The sequence below is a fragment of the Meleagris gallopavo genome, chromosome 4 (genome assembly GCF_000146605.3).
Source record: "Meleagris gallopavo isolate NT-WF06-2002-E0010 breed Aviagen turkey brand Nicholas breeding stock chromosome 4, Turkey_5.1, whole genome shotgun sequence".
Classification (NCBI taxonomy): Eukaryota; Metazoa; Chordata; class Aves; order Galliformes; family Phasianidae; genus Meleagris; species Meleagris gallopavo.
In genome coordinates this window covers 21,221,722-21,238,365 of record NC_015014.2, presented here as the reverse complement: position 1 = coordinate 21,238,365, position 16,644 = coordinate 21,221,722, and the positions used below count along the sequence as shown (strand labels likewise).

Here is a 16,644-nt window from a genome sequence, read left to right as displayed (position 1 = left end):
GACCCCATCCCGTTACCGCCTCGACGTCCCACAGCACCAGGCGGCTCTGGCGCCGGGCGAACTCGCGGGCCGTGGCCCTGCCCAGACCGCGGGCAGCGCCCGTCACCAGCACCAGCTCCCCGCGGACGGTCTTCCTCTTGGCGGGCAGCAGCAGCTTCACCAGCGCCTCCGCGTAGGCGTACAGCAGCGTGCCCAGGAACACCAGCAGCCCCAGCACGGGGTTCATCCTGCCGCCACACGGCAGCCCGGAGCGCCCCTTCGGCAACTCGCAGCACCGCCGCAAGATGGCGCACACACCGCCCGTCGTGACCAATCGGAGAGTTGTGGGGCGGGAGGAGGCGTGTCCGGTGGAGAGGAGAACACCAATGGGCGGGAGGCGCCGCTGATTGGCCGCGCGTCGCCCAATGAGAGAGCAGCTTGTAAGAGGGTGGCGGCGGCGGTGAGTGGTGGTTGTTGGGGTTGTGTGAGGGCGGTTCCGGCGGCCCGGGCCGAGCGTCTCACCGCCGGTTGTGGCGCGAGGGGATGTTGCCCTTCGCCACTGTGCTGCGTGCAGTATCGGCCCCCGGACTCGCTCGGGCTGTCGCCGTGTTGTCCGTCGCGGTTGTGCTGTCCCCGTCCGCCCGGTGCGCGCTGTGCCGCTGCCCGCCCCTCAGGTACGGCGGCACCGGGGCTGTGTGAGGGACAGTAGGCCGCTGCCGGCATCGTCGCTGGGGTATGGGCTCGTCTGGGGCCGGGCGGAGTTCCTCATCTCAAAAAGCCCCAAAGTTTTTCACCAAGAGCTTTTAAAAATCTGTGCTTCTGTAGGCCATAGCCTCTTGCTATGCTTAGAGCCTCTTATTTGGGGTAATCTCTTTTTTGGAGTGGTTAAAAAAAAAATAAAGCAACAGTTGATATTGATAAATCCGTGTAGAGTTTCAAAGAGCTGCTCATCAAGCACCATAACCACAACTGCTGTTGTCAGTGATGTAATTGCCTGCAATTTTGGCTCTAGAAAACCCATGTTGGGATAAGATTGCTCATGGTCTTCAGGTTTTCCTTGTGAGTGAGTTATTTGGATGTTCATTGCCTTCCTGGCAGTAGAAGAGAGAGGTGTGTGTTACTCTACACTGCATCACATTGAGTGTTGTGTCACTGCTCAGAGTAATCTGTGGAGTTACACGTGGGAGTAGAACTGTGGGAGCTGGAAGAGGCCTTCGGGATCCTCCTGTCCAAGCCTGCTGGTGTTTGGATATTTTGTATTTACTTTCACTTTTTCTGTGAATGGGTGTGAGAGCAGGCCTCTTGTAAAGCTGAGCTGTTTGTTGGTGCGTTGCCCATGTGGAGAGTGAGTGCTTGGGCAGGGCTTACAACTGCACTCCATGGTAAACACTTCCCAACCAATCCTTTCAAATGATCAGTATCTGCTCAGAGTGCTGCATAGCCCAGAAGGGCCCTTGCTGTTCTCAGCTTCTTAATCACATGTGTTTGCATGATTCCTGAAAGAAGTGAGAACTTATTGCTGTTCTCTAGAAAGCTCCAGTCTGTTCTGCATGGTGCAGTCTAATATGCAGACGAGACGTTCAATAGCATGGTAAATACTTAATGATAAGTATTCTGTGATTCTTGGAATAAGGTGATATTTTCATTTTTGTCTTTCAGTAACTTCTCTGCAGCTCACTGGTCCCACCTCCATCCCGTTAACATGTGTGACAGTTGTAACATTAAGAATTTCTACCACAACAAAGCTCTCACCTCCCCGTACCCCAGATCACATGTTGAGCGTACCCACGTTCCTGCAGATAAAGTGGACTGGTTGACTGAGTGGAAAGACTACCAACCCGTGGAGTACACTGCAGTGTCTATTTTGTCTGGACCTCAGTGGGCAGATCCTCAGGTCAGGTGAGTGGAAGGGAGACAGGTAGAAATTCTAGTGTCCTTGCTGATTTGTCTTTTCCAATCATTTTTGACATGAGCGAATAGCATTGTGGCCTTAAGAACTTGGGAGAAAATTGCCATCGTGTACTTGCTTGTTTGTTCTTGGATTGTGTGCAAGATGAGAAGAACTCGAGTAGAATTGGAGGCCTGAAGCAGTGCACTCTGACTCAGAAAGTGAAGCAGGCTGAATGCCTGATGGTAGCATTGTGACTGTATTGCTTTGAAGATATTCTACTCCCAAGGAACACGTTGTGCTGCTTAGCGGGGAGGTTAGATGCATGCCTTAATCTACTGTCAGATAGTCTTTTAGTAGGTGTTGATAGCACTTGAAAGTACAGACTCAGTTTTTAATATAGATTCCTGAATTGTTTGTGTGCAAAAATCTAGTCAGTAGATTGACTCTTGTGATAATTTGAGAGGAATTGCTTTGGAGAGCAATAAATATGCTTCTGTAGACAGCTGCCTTCCTATCAGCACGCTGTTTCATTTCCAGAGATGCACAAAGAGTGTAGGCATTAAACACTTTTTGAAAGTCAGTGATTGCCCGTAGCAACTGTGATAAAGCATACCTAATAAAATATCTGCCCACTGTACTTAAATTAGGAAAGCATTTGTTAGCTTCATCGCTGGATAACATCTTATGCTCCTTAATATGAACAAAAGCAACTTCAAAATACTGCCTAAATGAAAAGGAGAAATTGTTGAGTGCTTTAGAGCATCACGCTTATCTGCAGATTTAAGCAGACTGTCATCAGCAATTGCTCAAATTTTATACCCCCTACAGAAAAGGGAGGGCCTGCATTTTAAGTCTTGGTAAAAACTTGTTAGCCAATTGGGTGTTACAGATTGCATGGCTGGCCATCAACCAGAGGGATGTGATGGGCTTTATAACTTCTGATTGCTCTTTCCCACAGTGATAAAAGTTTCTCTCCCAAATTTAATGAGAGAGATGGAGAAGTGGAGAGGACAAGTTGGAATGGCTTGTATGTGGTTGAAAACGGGAGGCCCCGGTGAGTGATTTTTCTTTGAGTATGTGTTTCAATGATTTAGTTGTAGAGCTCTTAAACATCTGTATCGGTTCTAGTAGATGATACCTGCTAGAACAAAATGAGGGTAGTCTTCCCTGGGGACAGGAAAGAATGATACCTCAGTGTGAGGGTGCTGTTCCTGGAAGAAAGTTGTGCAGAGAGGCATGAGAAGGTTGGTCTGGACTTGCCCTGACGGTGGGCTGTGGGGACCTTAGGGAGGCAGAAGATCAGGGAAATGACAAAGCCATTTTGTTCTCCTTTACTTATGCTGTTGGTTACAAAAAGATGATCATAAAATCATACAATGGCCTGGGTTGGAAAGGACCACAGTGATCATCTAGTTTCAACCCCCCTGCCACGGGCTGGGTCGCCAACCAGTAGACCAGGCTGCCTTGAATGCATCCGATGATGACAGAGAAAACCGCGTTCTCTTTTATTCTTTAAAGCTAATGCTGACATTGGGTGTACGCTGCTTTCCTTTCCTTTCTGTTGTTCAAGCTTCATTAAAGCTGCTTTCTTAGAGTACTTGGAACTCTGTGTGGGCAAACAGTGCTGTTAAATGCTCTGTGCCACTTATTTCAGAAACCCAGCAGGAAGGACAGGTCTCACAGGGAGAGGGTTGCTGGGGCGCTGGGGACCAAACCATGCTGCTGATCCTGTTGTGACCAGGTAAGGGATGGGTGACTGAAAGGTGATGTATAGTACAGCAGAAAAATAGTGACTGACTCAATTGCAAAATCAGTGGTGTGCCTGTTTTTGCACTGTAGGAAATACTGGGTTGGCCTAGTATGTAAGAGGAAGACATAAGGTTTGGATGATCTGTTGTTGGTTTGTGTTTTGTCAGTGCCTGCTCTGCTTTGGTGTTTCTGCCTCCAGAGTCTGTGTGACTGCATGTGGAGACACATACAAAGGTTTTAGCAGAGATGGTGTAGATAACAAAGCTACAAGCTAGGAAATGCAATGCTTTTAAGGTACGACTATAATGAAAGACACACTACTGCATTTTAGTTCTTGCCATTATCAGAACACTACCGAAGCAACTAATTTATTTCCATGAAAGTAATGCAAATCTTGGTTCTATTTTTCCCCTTCAGTTAGATTGCTTTTTGCTTTAGTGGCTACAGTTCTTCTAAATCCTTTACTAGACACAGTGGATGTTTTTGGCCTTCTGTTGGTGCCAAGAAGATGATTTGGAAGTGTTGCAGCCAAAATTTACTCTTATAGCAGAAGTCATTATTATCCTCATCTCATGGGTAGACAAAAATAAAGTTAGAGGTGCAAGCTTTATAATGAGAGTTTCAGTAGATATGGATGTTCTGAACCTAGCAGTAAAACTGCATGGGTGAGATCTTCCCAGGCAGCTGTTGTCTGTTTTTGCTCAGAAACTGTACTCTCCCTAACAGACTACTGTGTGAGGGCCCCACTGTTGTGTTTTCCTCCTACAAAAAAGCAGAAAATAGTCGTCTTCTTTGTCATTTTCTGCAGGTGGAAGAGGGATAGAAGTGGCAATAAAATAGCTCACCCAGTTACTGGCAAAAACATCTTGCAGTTTGTAGCTATCAAGAGGAGAGACTGTGGGGAATGGGCCATCCCTGGGGTAAGAGCAGAACTCTGAAGTGGAAGATTTCTCCCTTTTGGCAAAATCAAGAGCAGATAAGTGACATGCATGTGATAAAATTGTGCTTTGTAAGAATGATCTCATTTTGTAGAGGGAAGGAGAAAGGTATTGCAAATTTTTTTCTCAGGCATCTCTTGGTAGGCTTCTTGCTTTTTCCACAATACAAGGCAATATATATACTTCATTCTGATACTGTCTTTTGCTTTTAATTTTAATCTGCTCCAGTTTTTGGAAGATGGGTATGCTTGCTCTTTATCCACAAATACAGACTTCCTCTCATATCCAGAGCATGATGCAGGTGGCTGTAATATCGTACACACCAGTCAAAGAATGCTATACCAAGTGAGGTGTGAGGGTACTCATATTTCTTTGCCTGTCAGGGGATGGTGGATCCAGGGGAGAAGATCAGCGCTACTCTGAAGCGGGAATTTGGGGAAGAGGCCTTGAACGCCTTACAGAAATCACCTGAGGAAAAAGCAGAATTGGAGAAGCAACTCCAGAGACTGTTCAGCCAGGAGCACTTTGTGGTAAGCTGTGTGTCTTTGTGGTAGCCTCTGAGCTCTGTCGGTAAACTGCAGCTATTGAGGTACTGAGGAAGTGTAGCTGTCACTAAAATAAGCTGTGATTCTCAATTTCTTGTCATGTAAGATTGTAAGGGTGAATGCATCTGAGGAAAACACTTTTTAATGATTCCACCTCGTTTTTATGCTGTTACATTTCTTTTGGTTGTTTGCTGCATTAGGTGTACAGAGGATATGTGGATGACCCTCGTAACACTGATAATGCTTGGATGGAGACAGAAGCTGTGAATTACCATGATGAAACTGGTAGATATCTCTGCTTGTGTTCTTAGCTGCTTTTTACTGCACATACTCTTCTGAAATATTGGTGGCTGAGGTGTGCAATGGAAATGTATGAGCATGAAAATGGGATATGAGTTCTTGGACTGAAACCAGTACGTGTGAAAATCTTGTCTTTTGTGATGTTTACCCACAGCAAGTAATAGTTGTTCCCCTTTGATTTCTCTCAATCCTGAACTAAGAAACTTAAGTCATATTCAGGCAAATTCTGTATTTTTGTGTTAGTTCCAAACCACAAAATGTGCCTTTGTGTGGAGACTGATTGCTAGGCCTGATTTCTTTTTGGTCACTTGGGTCAGTTTAATTTCCAGTTTCAATGGTGAAGGACCTTCAGCTCTTTTTTATTCTCCTTCAGCAATTGTATGTTTCAGGCAGCAGGCCGATTTTCACTGCATTTATTGCTTGGAGATCCTGGTTACTCTTGACACCTTTTATCTTGGGTACTCTGAGTGTAATTTTTGTACCTTATTTTCCTCTTGTAAACCAATTAGAATGGGCATACGTTTCTTGTTCTTTGATCCGTAATTCTGAGTTCTCATGTCTTCCCTCTTGAGATGAATTGGCTTGGTTTACCATCATTTTTGCTGTTTGGGGTAGTTAAAAGGTAAGTGTTGAAACTTAGCATGCTTTTGGTTCTTGATTTATCAACTCCCAGAAGTAATGAAGGTTGTTCCTTTGATATTTGTTTCTCATAATTTTTTTTTAATAATCATTTATTGTCTTGTTTATGCAGTACTGAGACTTGATTCAGAAACCAGAGCTAGAAACTATAGAGAGTAATTCAGAAGCTTTTCTCTTCATCTCCACTGAAGGGTTTTTTAAATACTTTTGAGGCTTTAGTAAAGTATTATTCTCATTTTGTATAGGTATGCATCACTTTCAGAATTTGGTCATAAAGTAGTGGAAATAGAATAGTGGAAGGGTTAGGTGTGAGAAGAGAAGGTAGGAGAGAAGATGCAAGAGCGTGTCTAACTCTTGTTTTGTGGACAGGTGAGACCATGGATAACTTGCCTCTGGAAGCAGGTGATGATGCTGGGATGGTGAAATGGGTTGACATCAGTGAGAAGCTCAAGCTGTATGCAAATCATAGCTACTTCATTAAGCTCGTGACGGAGAAACGGGGAGCCCACTGGAGTGAGGAACCTGGTCGTGAGTGCCCTGAGTGATATAAAGGAGGAACGGACCCATGTGTGAAGGCTGGTGTTCAGCAGCCTTGGAGTTGAGATGATGCTGAACTTCTCAGTGCTCAAGTACAGCATGTACCACGTTTAAGGGACTTTGTTGCTGCAAGTAACGTGTAATAATGACTGTCACCTGTGTCACCTGTGTACAGCCCTCCAACTGTGGGATTAGCTCTGTATACACAGGTCAGGCAGAGCTAGCTATGATGGAACATGCTTCTAGAAGGCTTGAAATGGCTTCTTTGAATTTCTCAACAAGTGAAAAATGAGATGAATGTGGAGCTGTTACCTTCTTAATTATTTGCAGCCAAATCTTTATATCAGCAGAGGTGCAAGAGATCACTGAGATTCTGACTGTAGTTCTGAGCTATGCTTAAGCTCTATTTTTGCACTTGTTTCTTGTCAGAGGTATGAATCTTTCACAAGTCTGTGGTTTGTAGGATGATGACCTGAATAGTTACTAAGATGAATTAAAGAATTATGTATTTGAGTGATCTTCTTCCGGTGTGGTTTCACTTAAAATGTCCTATCAGTGACTTTTCTAATCTGTGATTAATTTTCACCTTTAATTGCTTTCTAGCTTGCAGTATGGGTGGTGTTCGCATGTGGATGTCTTACAGTGCCTCCATCTAAAAATATTGCTGTTGGAGGATGTATCTTCACTGATTTTTGGCAGCTTCTCTTTACACTGCATGTAGAGTACAGCTACTGGGAAGGCAATGCCATAAGCAGAATCACTGGAATGCATGGCCTTCAAAGCAGTCTTCCAAAGTGTGGGTTGTTTTTTTTTAGGTGATGGCAGTACTTTCCAGTCAAAAGGCAAGTGTGAGCCCTTAAAGATACTGGTTATTGAAGAGTTGCTAGTGTTTTTCCTGTGTGTTTTTAGTCAAGGGGTAGATGCGTTTAATTGTGTAATAGTATGAGAGTTGACCCAACAGAAATCTGAACAAAAATCTAGGTAGACTTTGTTTATTCAATTTTTCTATGCAGAACCCTACACTGACAGTAAATGACAAGAAAAGAAAACCTATTTCAAAGTAATTTTCTTCAGTGTATTATAAAATCCACATCCTATAATTCTACTGAAGGGTTTTGTGAACAACTCAGTCTCACGTTAGTCCTACTAAGAGATTATTGGTACATGCAGAAGAAAACACTGCTCAGGTATGAGCTACTTAGAGTTCTTAAACACTACTGCTGTTAATGAATTTGCAACGATTAGGCACGTGTGTTACCTGAGGGTAACTCATTCTGCCTCCAAGAATCTTACGCCAACTTGTTACTGAAAATTATAGAGCTGTTAATTGCAGTCGTAAGTGGGCATCACATGCTTGACACACTGTAGCACTGCACAGGGATTCTGCTCAGCTGGGCTCAGAACAGGAGACTTTCATTTATGTCTTCTGCAACAGAGGAGGAAATGTTATTAACACTTGCCAAAGTGCTGTTTTTATGCAGTGTTGTTATTAAAAATGGTGTACTGAAATTTTAGAGGGTCTGTACATTTCATAACCTTGCATCTCTTGCTGTTCTGCCTGCATAAAATTTTTCTTGAAATCTGGAACTTAGCAGTGGGAATGCTTTGTACTGTGTGCTTTCCTGGTCTTTGAGGCTTACCTTCCTTAATCCCAAAGCAGTGGCACCACTCCTTCAAAGTGATAAGTTTGTCTTGGTCTCCATCACACTCTTGGAAGAAACGGGTTATGCAGTGTTCCATGGGAACGAGGGAGGCTCTCAAAGGAGCAAGCTCTGAGTGTGTCAGTGATCTGAAAGGAGGAGAAGACAGGTAGAGGTGTACTTCTGTGATAAATCATCAACATCACTGAAGATACTCTAAGTGTCTGAAAGGTGGTAGCAGTGATATTGACATAGAAGTCTATACGTTTTAACTATTCTATGTTCTTTCAACCCTTTTTTTTTCTGGAAGAGATTACTGTCATTGATTTACAATTCACCAGTCCTGTCATTTTACCATTAATCTTCAGGAGAAGCTTGCAAAGATGTTTAGCTATGTTCTAAGACATTAGGTGTGATGGACATGAGGGATTAAGGCCCATGAAACACAAATCCCGCCACCAAGTGGTATGACTGAATGCCTGAAGTCTGAATCTTATTCTCAGAGGTAAGTTTTGAAGGATCAGTGCTGGCTTGTATCAGCTGAGGGACCAGTCCTTTATGTAGAAGACACTTCAAGTGGTTTAGGAAAGTAAAACATCCTTAACTTGACCTGCAAATCAGAATTTAACATACAAGAGTTCTTACCTGTCAATGGGGTGCTGGTCAAGCTGATAAAATTGCCAGTGCACAGGATACACGTACATGTGGTAGTTTTTCTCAAAGTCATGCAGGAGAAGCTCAACTGGATGCTCACCAGACACGAGACGCTTCTCATTCAGGTATATTTTTTTGACCTGGATACATCAGAGAAATTGTTTTGTGGTAAAGACGCGGTCTGAAGAGAACTCTCCACCAGGGAGGCAATTTGAAGAAATTAAGCTTGATGAAATACTACTGGGGAAATGAATTTTATTGTTTAAATGTACAGTGTAGAAAAAGCTTGTCTCAGATTTGCCAGGTGGATGTTGGTGGTTACTGTATGAACTTCAATAGTAACTGGAAAGGAAGTCTGACCCCTGTGACTCAGTAGGCATCAGACCCAGGTAAACAGGACTGGCCTCAGGCAGTTGGAGGCAAAGCTGACTCTGATATTAGTGTATCTTCAGTTCTGGGGTAAGCAGATCAGCTTTGCTGTATCAGATATTGTGTAATTCATGGCTGTTAGTATGAGTCTTTCATGGTAGGCCATGATCCCTCTTGTAGTTACAGGGGTAGTCTTTAAAAGTCCTCACGCATATTTTGTACGGGCTGAGTATCACTTATTTTAATTTTATCCCTTGAATACCATGCTGCAAGCTTGATTTGTAAATTGAGTGTATGAAACTGTATTAAAACCTGTAGAAGACACCCATAACTGTTCATTCCAATTTCACATATTTCTGTATTGATTGCCAAGCATAAGATGTGTCCTAGGAACAGAAGAGCTGGAAAATGGCATTGACCACATGAATCAGATCCTTGTTCCCATTAACTGATCAGACAAAAGGTTTCTCTCAAAGTGCTTACTGAACAACAAAAGCAATGTTGTTTTTTCTCAAGAGAACAGTTATCAGATAGATGTGCGTTAATTTTCTTTTCTTTTTTTTTTGCCCCTTGCATGTAAGTACACACTGAAAAATAACATACTTGGCTTAGGTTCACTTTGACAAAATGAATATTTATAACAGAAATGTGTCTAAGCTTAAGTTACTGCGAGGGGACATGTAGGTGTATTTGGAAAACTGTAAATGAAATGGAGATTGTCCAGTTCACACTTTGACTTTCTTGCATGTGATTTGATATCCAGAACCCTAACCAGAACAGAAATGCTAATATGAAATAGGGAAACCTGTAAGATGTGGCCCTGCTTGAGCAGGGGTGGGTCCAGGTGATCTCCAGAGCTGCATTCCAACTTCAAGTGTTCTGTGAATCACTTGTTTCAGCTGGTTTGTACTAACCATGTCACTGCATCTTCCTATTTGTAAATGGATCGCTTACCTTATTTCTTTGCTTTTCAGTCAGAAATCCAGGTTTATCCTGATCACGCTCATAATATTGCATAAGGATGTTTTTGAGCCAGTCTCGCATACGGAGAGGGAACTGACCCACTTCATAATCAGTGCAGTGGGGTATGTCTGTGTCAAGACACAAAGCTTTTGTTAAGTTCCTATTCAAGCATTTCTGAGCTAAGTTAGGCTTGATTGTCAATAACAGACTTCAGCTTAAAATTTTTGTAGTTGGAAATATATAAAGCTAGGAATGCATCTAGTGGGTTCAGTAATACACCCAGAGCTTGCTGATTGGTACATATTCGTCACAGGTCATGCAAGCCACAAGTTTAACCTATCTGTGTACCATAAAAGTAGAATCATGCAGTGAAGCCATTATCAAACCACTGATTGTATGAAAGCAGTTTTTAGGAGCAAAGGAATATTCTGGCTAAGTGAGTCTTCTTTCCTCTTAGGGTACGTGGCTACTGAAGAAGATCTTAGAAATCAACTCTAGCTTTTGGATTGTGACTTTGGGTGCGTTTGTGTTGTTTGCATGTGGCATTGAGGGACATGGATTGTTGATGGGATTTTGTAGTTCAGGTTGAGGGTTGGATCTTAAGGTCTTTTCTTGAAGGTCTTTTCCAATCTAGATGATTCTGTGATTCTACATTTGGTGTCTAGGTAGCTTTATGATTTTTTATTTTTTTTTAACTATGATGTTTCAATCTATTAAGTTGATGTATATGCTGTATAGATATGAAGATTTTTTTCACATGGTAAAGCACTGGAAGCCATATTAACACAAAGGACAGTGCCAGGAGAAGATAGGGTTAACAGCCGGTTTTAAGCACAGGAGGGATGTCTTTGGAATTCAGCCATTTAATAACCTTAACTATAGGAAAAGTGAGTGGTGTGACATAGTTAGAATTTGAAGGTTGGTTTTGTTCAGTGCATAATTGATAGAGAAGTGGGAGAGCACAAGAAGAAAGATTCCTTATGCTTAGCTGGTGATCCTAAGGCTCCTCTTATATAGACAAACTTTATATGGAAAAAGAGATCTTACATTTGCAGGCGCCCATATAGTCTAAGTGCAGCTGGCGTCCCATTTTTGTCCCTTCAAGTTGACATTTGGTGCCAAAGAGTTGGCATGTGCCATCGTAAGTCTTATTATCCGTGCCACAAACCTAAGGGAGTGGAAAATAAACATGCACACCCCTCTGTCTATGTTCAGAAAAATTACCTGGTCAATAATGGAGGCCTTACAATAAAAGGGTTGCTGCAATATGACATAGCAGTGGGAATACCCACAGAGATTGCGTGTGATAGATGTATTGAAAATGTTTGCTTAAGGATTAGGTGGCTGTAGTTACACAACTTCTTTCAAGATATCTGAGTTGGGTTTTTTTTTTGTGATAGTAATACAGTGTCTGAGATGCTACTGGATTATAACACTAGGTATGTACTAGTATTTGCTATGCACTCTGAAAGCTTGAATTATTGTTTTTAATGACAGAAAAAGCAGTGTTCCCTGGGAGGCTAATGGAAGCAAGTCACATTGGCTATATAGGTTTATACTATTCCAATTAATAACAAGTATTGATATTCTACTCAAATGATCCAAGCCTATTTGTGTTATTCTTAGGGTAGAATTATTATAAATACTAGCAGGGAAATGTGGAATCTTGTAAGTATTGTTGCTGGCTTTCCCACATGCTGTGCACTGAATGTAATACTTACACGCTCATAATCTTTTGTGGAAGGGCAAGCAGCAGGATCTTGGCAAATACAGCTGGGTTTTCCTTGCTTGTCTGCTTGGCAGACTTTTCCTCTTTTGCAGTGGAAGTTCCTACAAAGATCTAGAAATAATATCAAGAAGAAGAGAGTGTAAGAGAGAATGGGATGAAAACAAGCGTTTCTGTCAAGTGCTACGCGCAGTCAAAGTAAAATAGAAACAAGTGCTCATCAAGAAGTCAAGTGCTTTTTGCAAGCTTAAGACGTTTCTGAATCTTTCACTGAATAAAAGTCAATTTTTAAGTGAACTTTACTAAGCAACTTCTACCACTTCCACGTATAAGTTACATGGGGAAACAGATTTCTCAGAAAAAGCCATTTCTCCTTTAAGGGCTGACATTTACTTTCAGTTTTTTTGAAATGTGTCCCACCTGTTCTTGCTTAATTCCATTCCCAGCTTAATTCAGGCTAGTATTGTTAATTGAGGGCTTTTAGTAGAAAATGATTCCCAGCCTGTAGTGCTGACACAAAAATGTGTGCACAACCTAAATATATTTTTCAGAAAACTGGAGTAAATCCAAGGGCATGCAAAAAGGACTCTTCTCTGGAACATATCTTGTGTAGAATGATGCACCAGCACAACTCAGTCATGTGAAATCTCACCCTGCCCAAGGCAGAAAAGAAGTGCAGGCCAGCAGATTCCCAAGCCACACTGAGTTAGCAGTGATGCGTGGGCTTGGCATAGGGTTTACTCACCCGGGAGAGCCTTCCCAGTGCTGTTCCTTGCACTTTCCTCATTATATGAACTTCCTGTGGTCTTAACCTGTGTAAGTCAGAGACAGAAGCTGTGGTAAATCTTGGAAGGAAAAAATACTAGGAATTTTTTTTTTTTTCTCAGATACAAATATAGCATACTGAGTCAGATCCATATTTGCTGCAGAAAGAGGTTGCTATGTGAAATATGCAAGAGGGATAAAGCCTCTAAGAGCATTAGGGTGCTCTCTTCTCTGGATCAGTCAGGAGTTCAGTGAGACCTGGGCTCCTCACGGTCTGCAGTAAGTGACATGCAGCATGTGTTACCTTGAGGCTAGCACGACCATTGCTTCAGTCCTTACTTGGCATCAGTGAGCATGGACTGCATCTCAGCAGTGCCTGGGAAGCTGCTAGGGGCTGGAGCACCCTATGGGATGTAAACTGTGCTCGCTTCCTTTCTGGTCCTATTTCAGTGTTGTAGAGGAAGTGACACATGACTAACTGGGTAATAATGTGTAATGAGACCTCCAAAATAGCATTAAATTGTTAGACTTGTTTGTGTCCAAAGTGTACTTTTGATCACAAGGAACTTAAATATGTGTTTTTTTCCCTCTTCTAATCTTCTAGTTACATTTTAAAGAGAATTTACCTCATCCTCACTTTCCGTTGAATTCATGCTCTCAGCTGAGCTACTTTTTTGCAGTTGTCTCTTGCTGCTGGAATTAGGTGGCTCATGGTGGTAATGATCGTCTTTGGAGTGAGTAATGTCTTTAATTTTGTCACCTTGGTAATCCTGCATCTCCCTATAAACTCCACTGTCATCTCCAGCGGTTCCTTCATCTTTTTGCTTGCTATTGCTGTCCTGGGCATTGCTTTGCATTCTCTCCTCTTCCTCGTAGACTCCTTCCCTCCAGACATTGCTGAGATCTTCCTCACCATCGTCACCACTATCATTATCATCCTCCTCAGCGTTGCTGCCCTCCTTATCCTGCCTTTTCATCACTGCTTCTTGTTTGTGCTGATCATTTACTTGAAAGTGCTCTTTGCTTTTTTGGCTTTGTCTTTTTTCACCTTGATCCTCATTATGATTTTTCTTTGAGAGAGGAAGTTTTCCTTCCTCGTAGGGCTTTTCCTGACTTTCCTCCTCTGTGCTGAATTTCTCACCGTGTCTCTTGGTTATACGCATTGGCAGACTGGAATCTCTCAAGAATTCACCAGATGGCCGGCTGTTCTCATTTTGCCAGCTCCTGTGTTGACTTCCATGACTTGTCCCATGGGCTCTGTGCTTCATATCCCTATAATCAGTTTCTTCACCCCATTCCTCATCTTCTTCCTGCCCTGCTTCCTCTTCTTCACTTTCACTGTTGTTTTCATCTAGGCCAACTGCATTTTTATTATATTTCCATGTGTTGAGCTCACGAACGAGACCAAGAGCATCCGCTGGACTTTCTCCTCTCAGAGCCTGCTGACCAGCCATGTTGCCATGCTTCTTGTGCCTCCTGGGCTGGTGGTGCTCAGAGTTGGGCTGTTCCCTGTTGCTGCCAGAATTGCTTTCCCAGTTATCAGAAGCCAAGCCTGGATTACTGTGCAGAGTAAGGAAGTTAATGCTCTTCAGGCTGTTTTTTGTTTGATGCTCACCACCACTTCGTCCTTCTCTTCTGGCAGCCCAGGGCTCATCCCTCTGTGTATCTAATACTGGTACCTCTGCCTTTATGGTCCTGTGGCCAGACAGCACATTACCCTTATTTACAGACCCCGTGTTCTCTTCCTCTGGGTTTTCAGAATGAGTATATTTAGTCTGTGGGGGGGAAAAAAGCACCACCAAAGATTTAACAAATAGACTAATAAATCTTAGAACATATTTGAAGTCCTTTGGACAGGATTTTTGCCTGATTGGAAAAACAAATACAACTCTGATTTTCTTGTTTTGTGTTGTTTTGTGGTTGTTTTTTTTTTTGTAATTTTTAAATGTTAGGGCATGAAATTCACAGCTGGTAGCCTTTCCATGTTTAGCAAGTTTCCATCCCCTCTTTTTTTCCTCACTTGTGAGGATACTTAGTACAGTGACAAAAGGTTTACTCAGTGTGGCTATAGTCAACTACTGGTCCCTTTGGGAAATATTGTTCTTTACTTGGAGCTGATTATTCATCTGATACTGTGATGTTTTATTTTCATACATAGGCCTTCTGTGTGAGTTGTTCCTGAGATATAACTGTAGGCTGCAAGCTGTTTGAAAAGGTGTTCACACCAAAGTTTCTGCTGGAAACTCTAAGAGGAACAGTTACTTTCTGCTTTTTCATTATAGAGCACTATCTGGATTGGCATGATATGCATCTAGAAAGTTGCACATAGCTAGATGTGATTCATTATTTGAAAATGTTATTGGAAGGGAAGGCATTTTGTATTTTGTTTCTATACAGCATTCTCTTAATTTTGTTTTTATGGAATCTTCGTTGGTTTGAAACCCAAGTCCTTTGTGTCTGAGCTACAGGTGCTCATCAGAAAAACACAATAAAGACCAGTTCTCACTTGGATTGACCATGAATGCAAAACTATGAGCCCTGTGCTTAGCCTGCATATATGGCATTGTGCTGTTGAAGTCACCTGTCTCATTACCACCAGAGCTGCCTGTCTGGTTTGTCAGCCACTGTATAGCTTGCCAAGATGAGCTGTGTCTTTCTAATGCTCTGTGTAGAGTTGTGGCCAAAATTCTTACATGGCTGAGAATCTGTGTATGATTTTTCTAACTAATGTGTGTGTGGTAATGGCTTCTATGTAGTGGATATGAAAAATGTAGGTTACCTCTTACTGCTTAAAGAATGAGAGTACCTTCTCTGCAGTTTTCTGTCCATGGGCCCCAGATTGGTAGTTCAAGGGATAGGTCTAGAAGAAACAATTATATTAAAAATCTGTTTATAAATAATTCTGGGCTAATAGAGTTTTCATGGAAATGAAAAGTTCAAGTGCATAGTAATAATGGCATGGAGAGTGCTTACTGGAGTGGTGGAAGCAGATCCTAGAAGACAAATCAGGAGCACTACGGTCTTCATGTTTTTCAGATCTTAATCAGGATGATAATTAATGGTTCAGTGGTAGGATTTGCAAGTTTTCTTTCTGGAAGCAACGTGAAATGAAACAAAGTTAGAGTGTAGGCATCATGCTTTAGAAATTATTGATGGAAGTGATGTAGCGGCTGCTGTAGGTTGAAGGTCAGTCTGAAAACCCAACATTTCTATGCAATGGCCAGTTCTATATAAATTCAGAATCTTGATCAATTTCTTTCAAGGAGCGTTTGTACAGTGCTCTCAGACACAGGGTTTTAATATTGAGTGGTTCTGTGTGGAGCCAGGAGCTGGACTTGATGATCCTTAAGGTTTCTTTTCAACTCAGGATATTCTTTGATTCTATAATCTAGAGGGTACTTTGGTTCTGCCTCTTTTACAAGACTTAAGCTGTGTGCTATATCCACCAGCTCTAGAGCCTTCCTGCTCAGGATGCACCAAACCCAACTCTGCTGCACTGTAGCATGAGGCAGATGGCTGGAAGAGCATGCAGTGCAGTAGGAGTTTCTTCACTCTGTGCTAATGTTCTCAAGTGGGCGAAAGGAAATTTGTTTTCACCTTGCAGAAATCACTGGCTTATTTTCTCACCTTTGCAGTACATATGCGCTGGAATTTCATATGGCTGTAGCTGTATCATCAGGAATACAAAAAATAAACATTGTTTCAATTTTTCCTTGATCTTACTCACTATTTTGCTTTCATTCTGTTTTTTATTTTGTCCTATATTTTTCCCTGTGGTTGTGAGTAATCACTGGGATTTTCCCTTTGCTTTTCTGCCTGTTTCCACTCTACTGAGTGTTATTATCTCTGGAAATTCTCCTCTCCTTGCTGCTCTTCAAAATATTTTCAATTTCTACCTCACATGTTTCCATCTTCATATCTTTATATATATATATATATATATATATAT

The 16,644-nt window shown here is 42.1% G+C and overlaps 2 protein-coding genes across 3 annotated transcripts; one reads left to right on the top strand and one right to left on the bottom strand.

Annotated features, from left to right (window-relative positions):
• The first annotated feature begins 436 nt into the window (after window positions 1-436).
• On the top strand, window positions 437-7,095 carry NUDT9 (nudix hydrolase 9). Of its 2 annotated transcripts, none has more exons than XM_010709724.3 (8): window positions 437-653; window positions 1,639-1,878; window positions 2,829-2,924; window positions 3,525-3,611; window positions 4,428-4,539; window positions 4,941-5,087; window positions 5,303-5,387; window positions 6,411-7,095. In XM_010709724.3, exons 1-8 carry the CDS (start codon window positions 523-525, stop codon window positions 6,584-6,586), a joined length of 1,074 nt encoding a protein of 357 aa, XP_010708026.1. In that variant the 5' UTR covers window positions 437-522; the 3' UTR covers window positions 6,587-7,095. The 2 variants fall into 2 exon arrangements, with proteins under 2 accessions (XP_010708026.1, XP_031408917.1); XM_031553057.1 differs by having other exon boundaries at window positions 629-712.
• An 818-nt stretch (window positions 7,096-7,913) lies between these two features.
• On the bottom strand, window positions 7,914-15,887 carry SPARCL1 (SPARC like 1). Its single transcript, XM_003205567.4, has 10 exons — window positions 15,669-15,887; window positions 15,502-15,555; window positions 13,322-14,470; window positions 12,676-12,742; window positions 11,926-12,044; window positions 11,252-11,372; window positions 10,196-10,332; window positions 8,864-9,012; window positions 8,219-8,367; window positions 7,914-8,004 (listed from the first exon to the last, which is right to left on the bottom strand). The coding sequence occupies exons 1-10, from the start codon at window positions 15,720-15,722 to the stop codon at window positions 7,976-7,978; spliced, it is 2,028 nt and encodes a 675-aa protein (XP_003205615.1). The 5' UTR covers window positions 15,723-15,887; the 3' UTR covers window positions 7,914-7,975.
• Between the last annotated feature and the right edge of the window lie 757 nt (window positions 15,888-16,644).

Bases quoted from the DNA above. Each gene is read 5' to 3' on its own strand.
- NUDT9 (XM_010709724.3), top strand. From the start codon at position 523: ATGTTGCCCTTCGCCACTGTGCTGCGTGCAGTATCGGCCCCCGGACTC. The intron at 4,540-4,940 runs GTAAGAGCAGAA...TTTGCCTGTCAG, and splicing joins GGGAATGGGCCATCCCTGGG to GGGATGGTGGATCCAGGGGA. The intron at 5,088-5,302 runs GTAAGCTGTGTG...TTGCTGCATTAG, and splicing joins TCAGCCAGGAGCACTTTGTG to GTGTACAGAGGATATGTGGA.
- SPARCL1 (XM_003205567.4), bottom strand. From the start codon at position 15,722: ATGAAGACCGTAGTGCTCCTGATTTGTCTTCTAGGATCTGCTTCCACC. The intron at 8,368-8,863 runs GTAAGAACTCTT...TCCTCCTTTCAG, and splicing joins GACCAGCACCCCATTGACAG to ATCACTGACACACTCAGAGC. The intron at 8,005-8,218 runs GTAAGCCTCAAA...CCTCTGTTGCAG, and splicing joins CTGCTTTGGGATTAAGGAAG to AAGACATAAATGAAAGTCTC.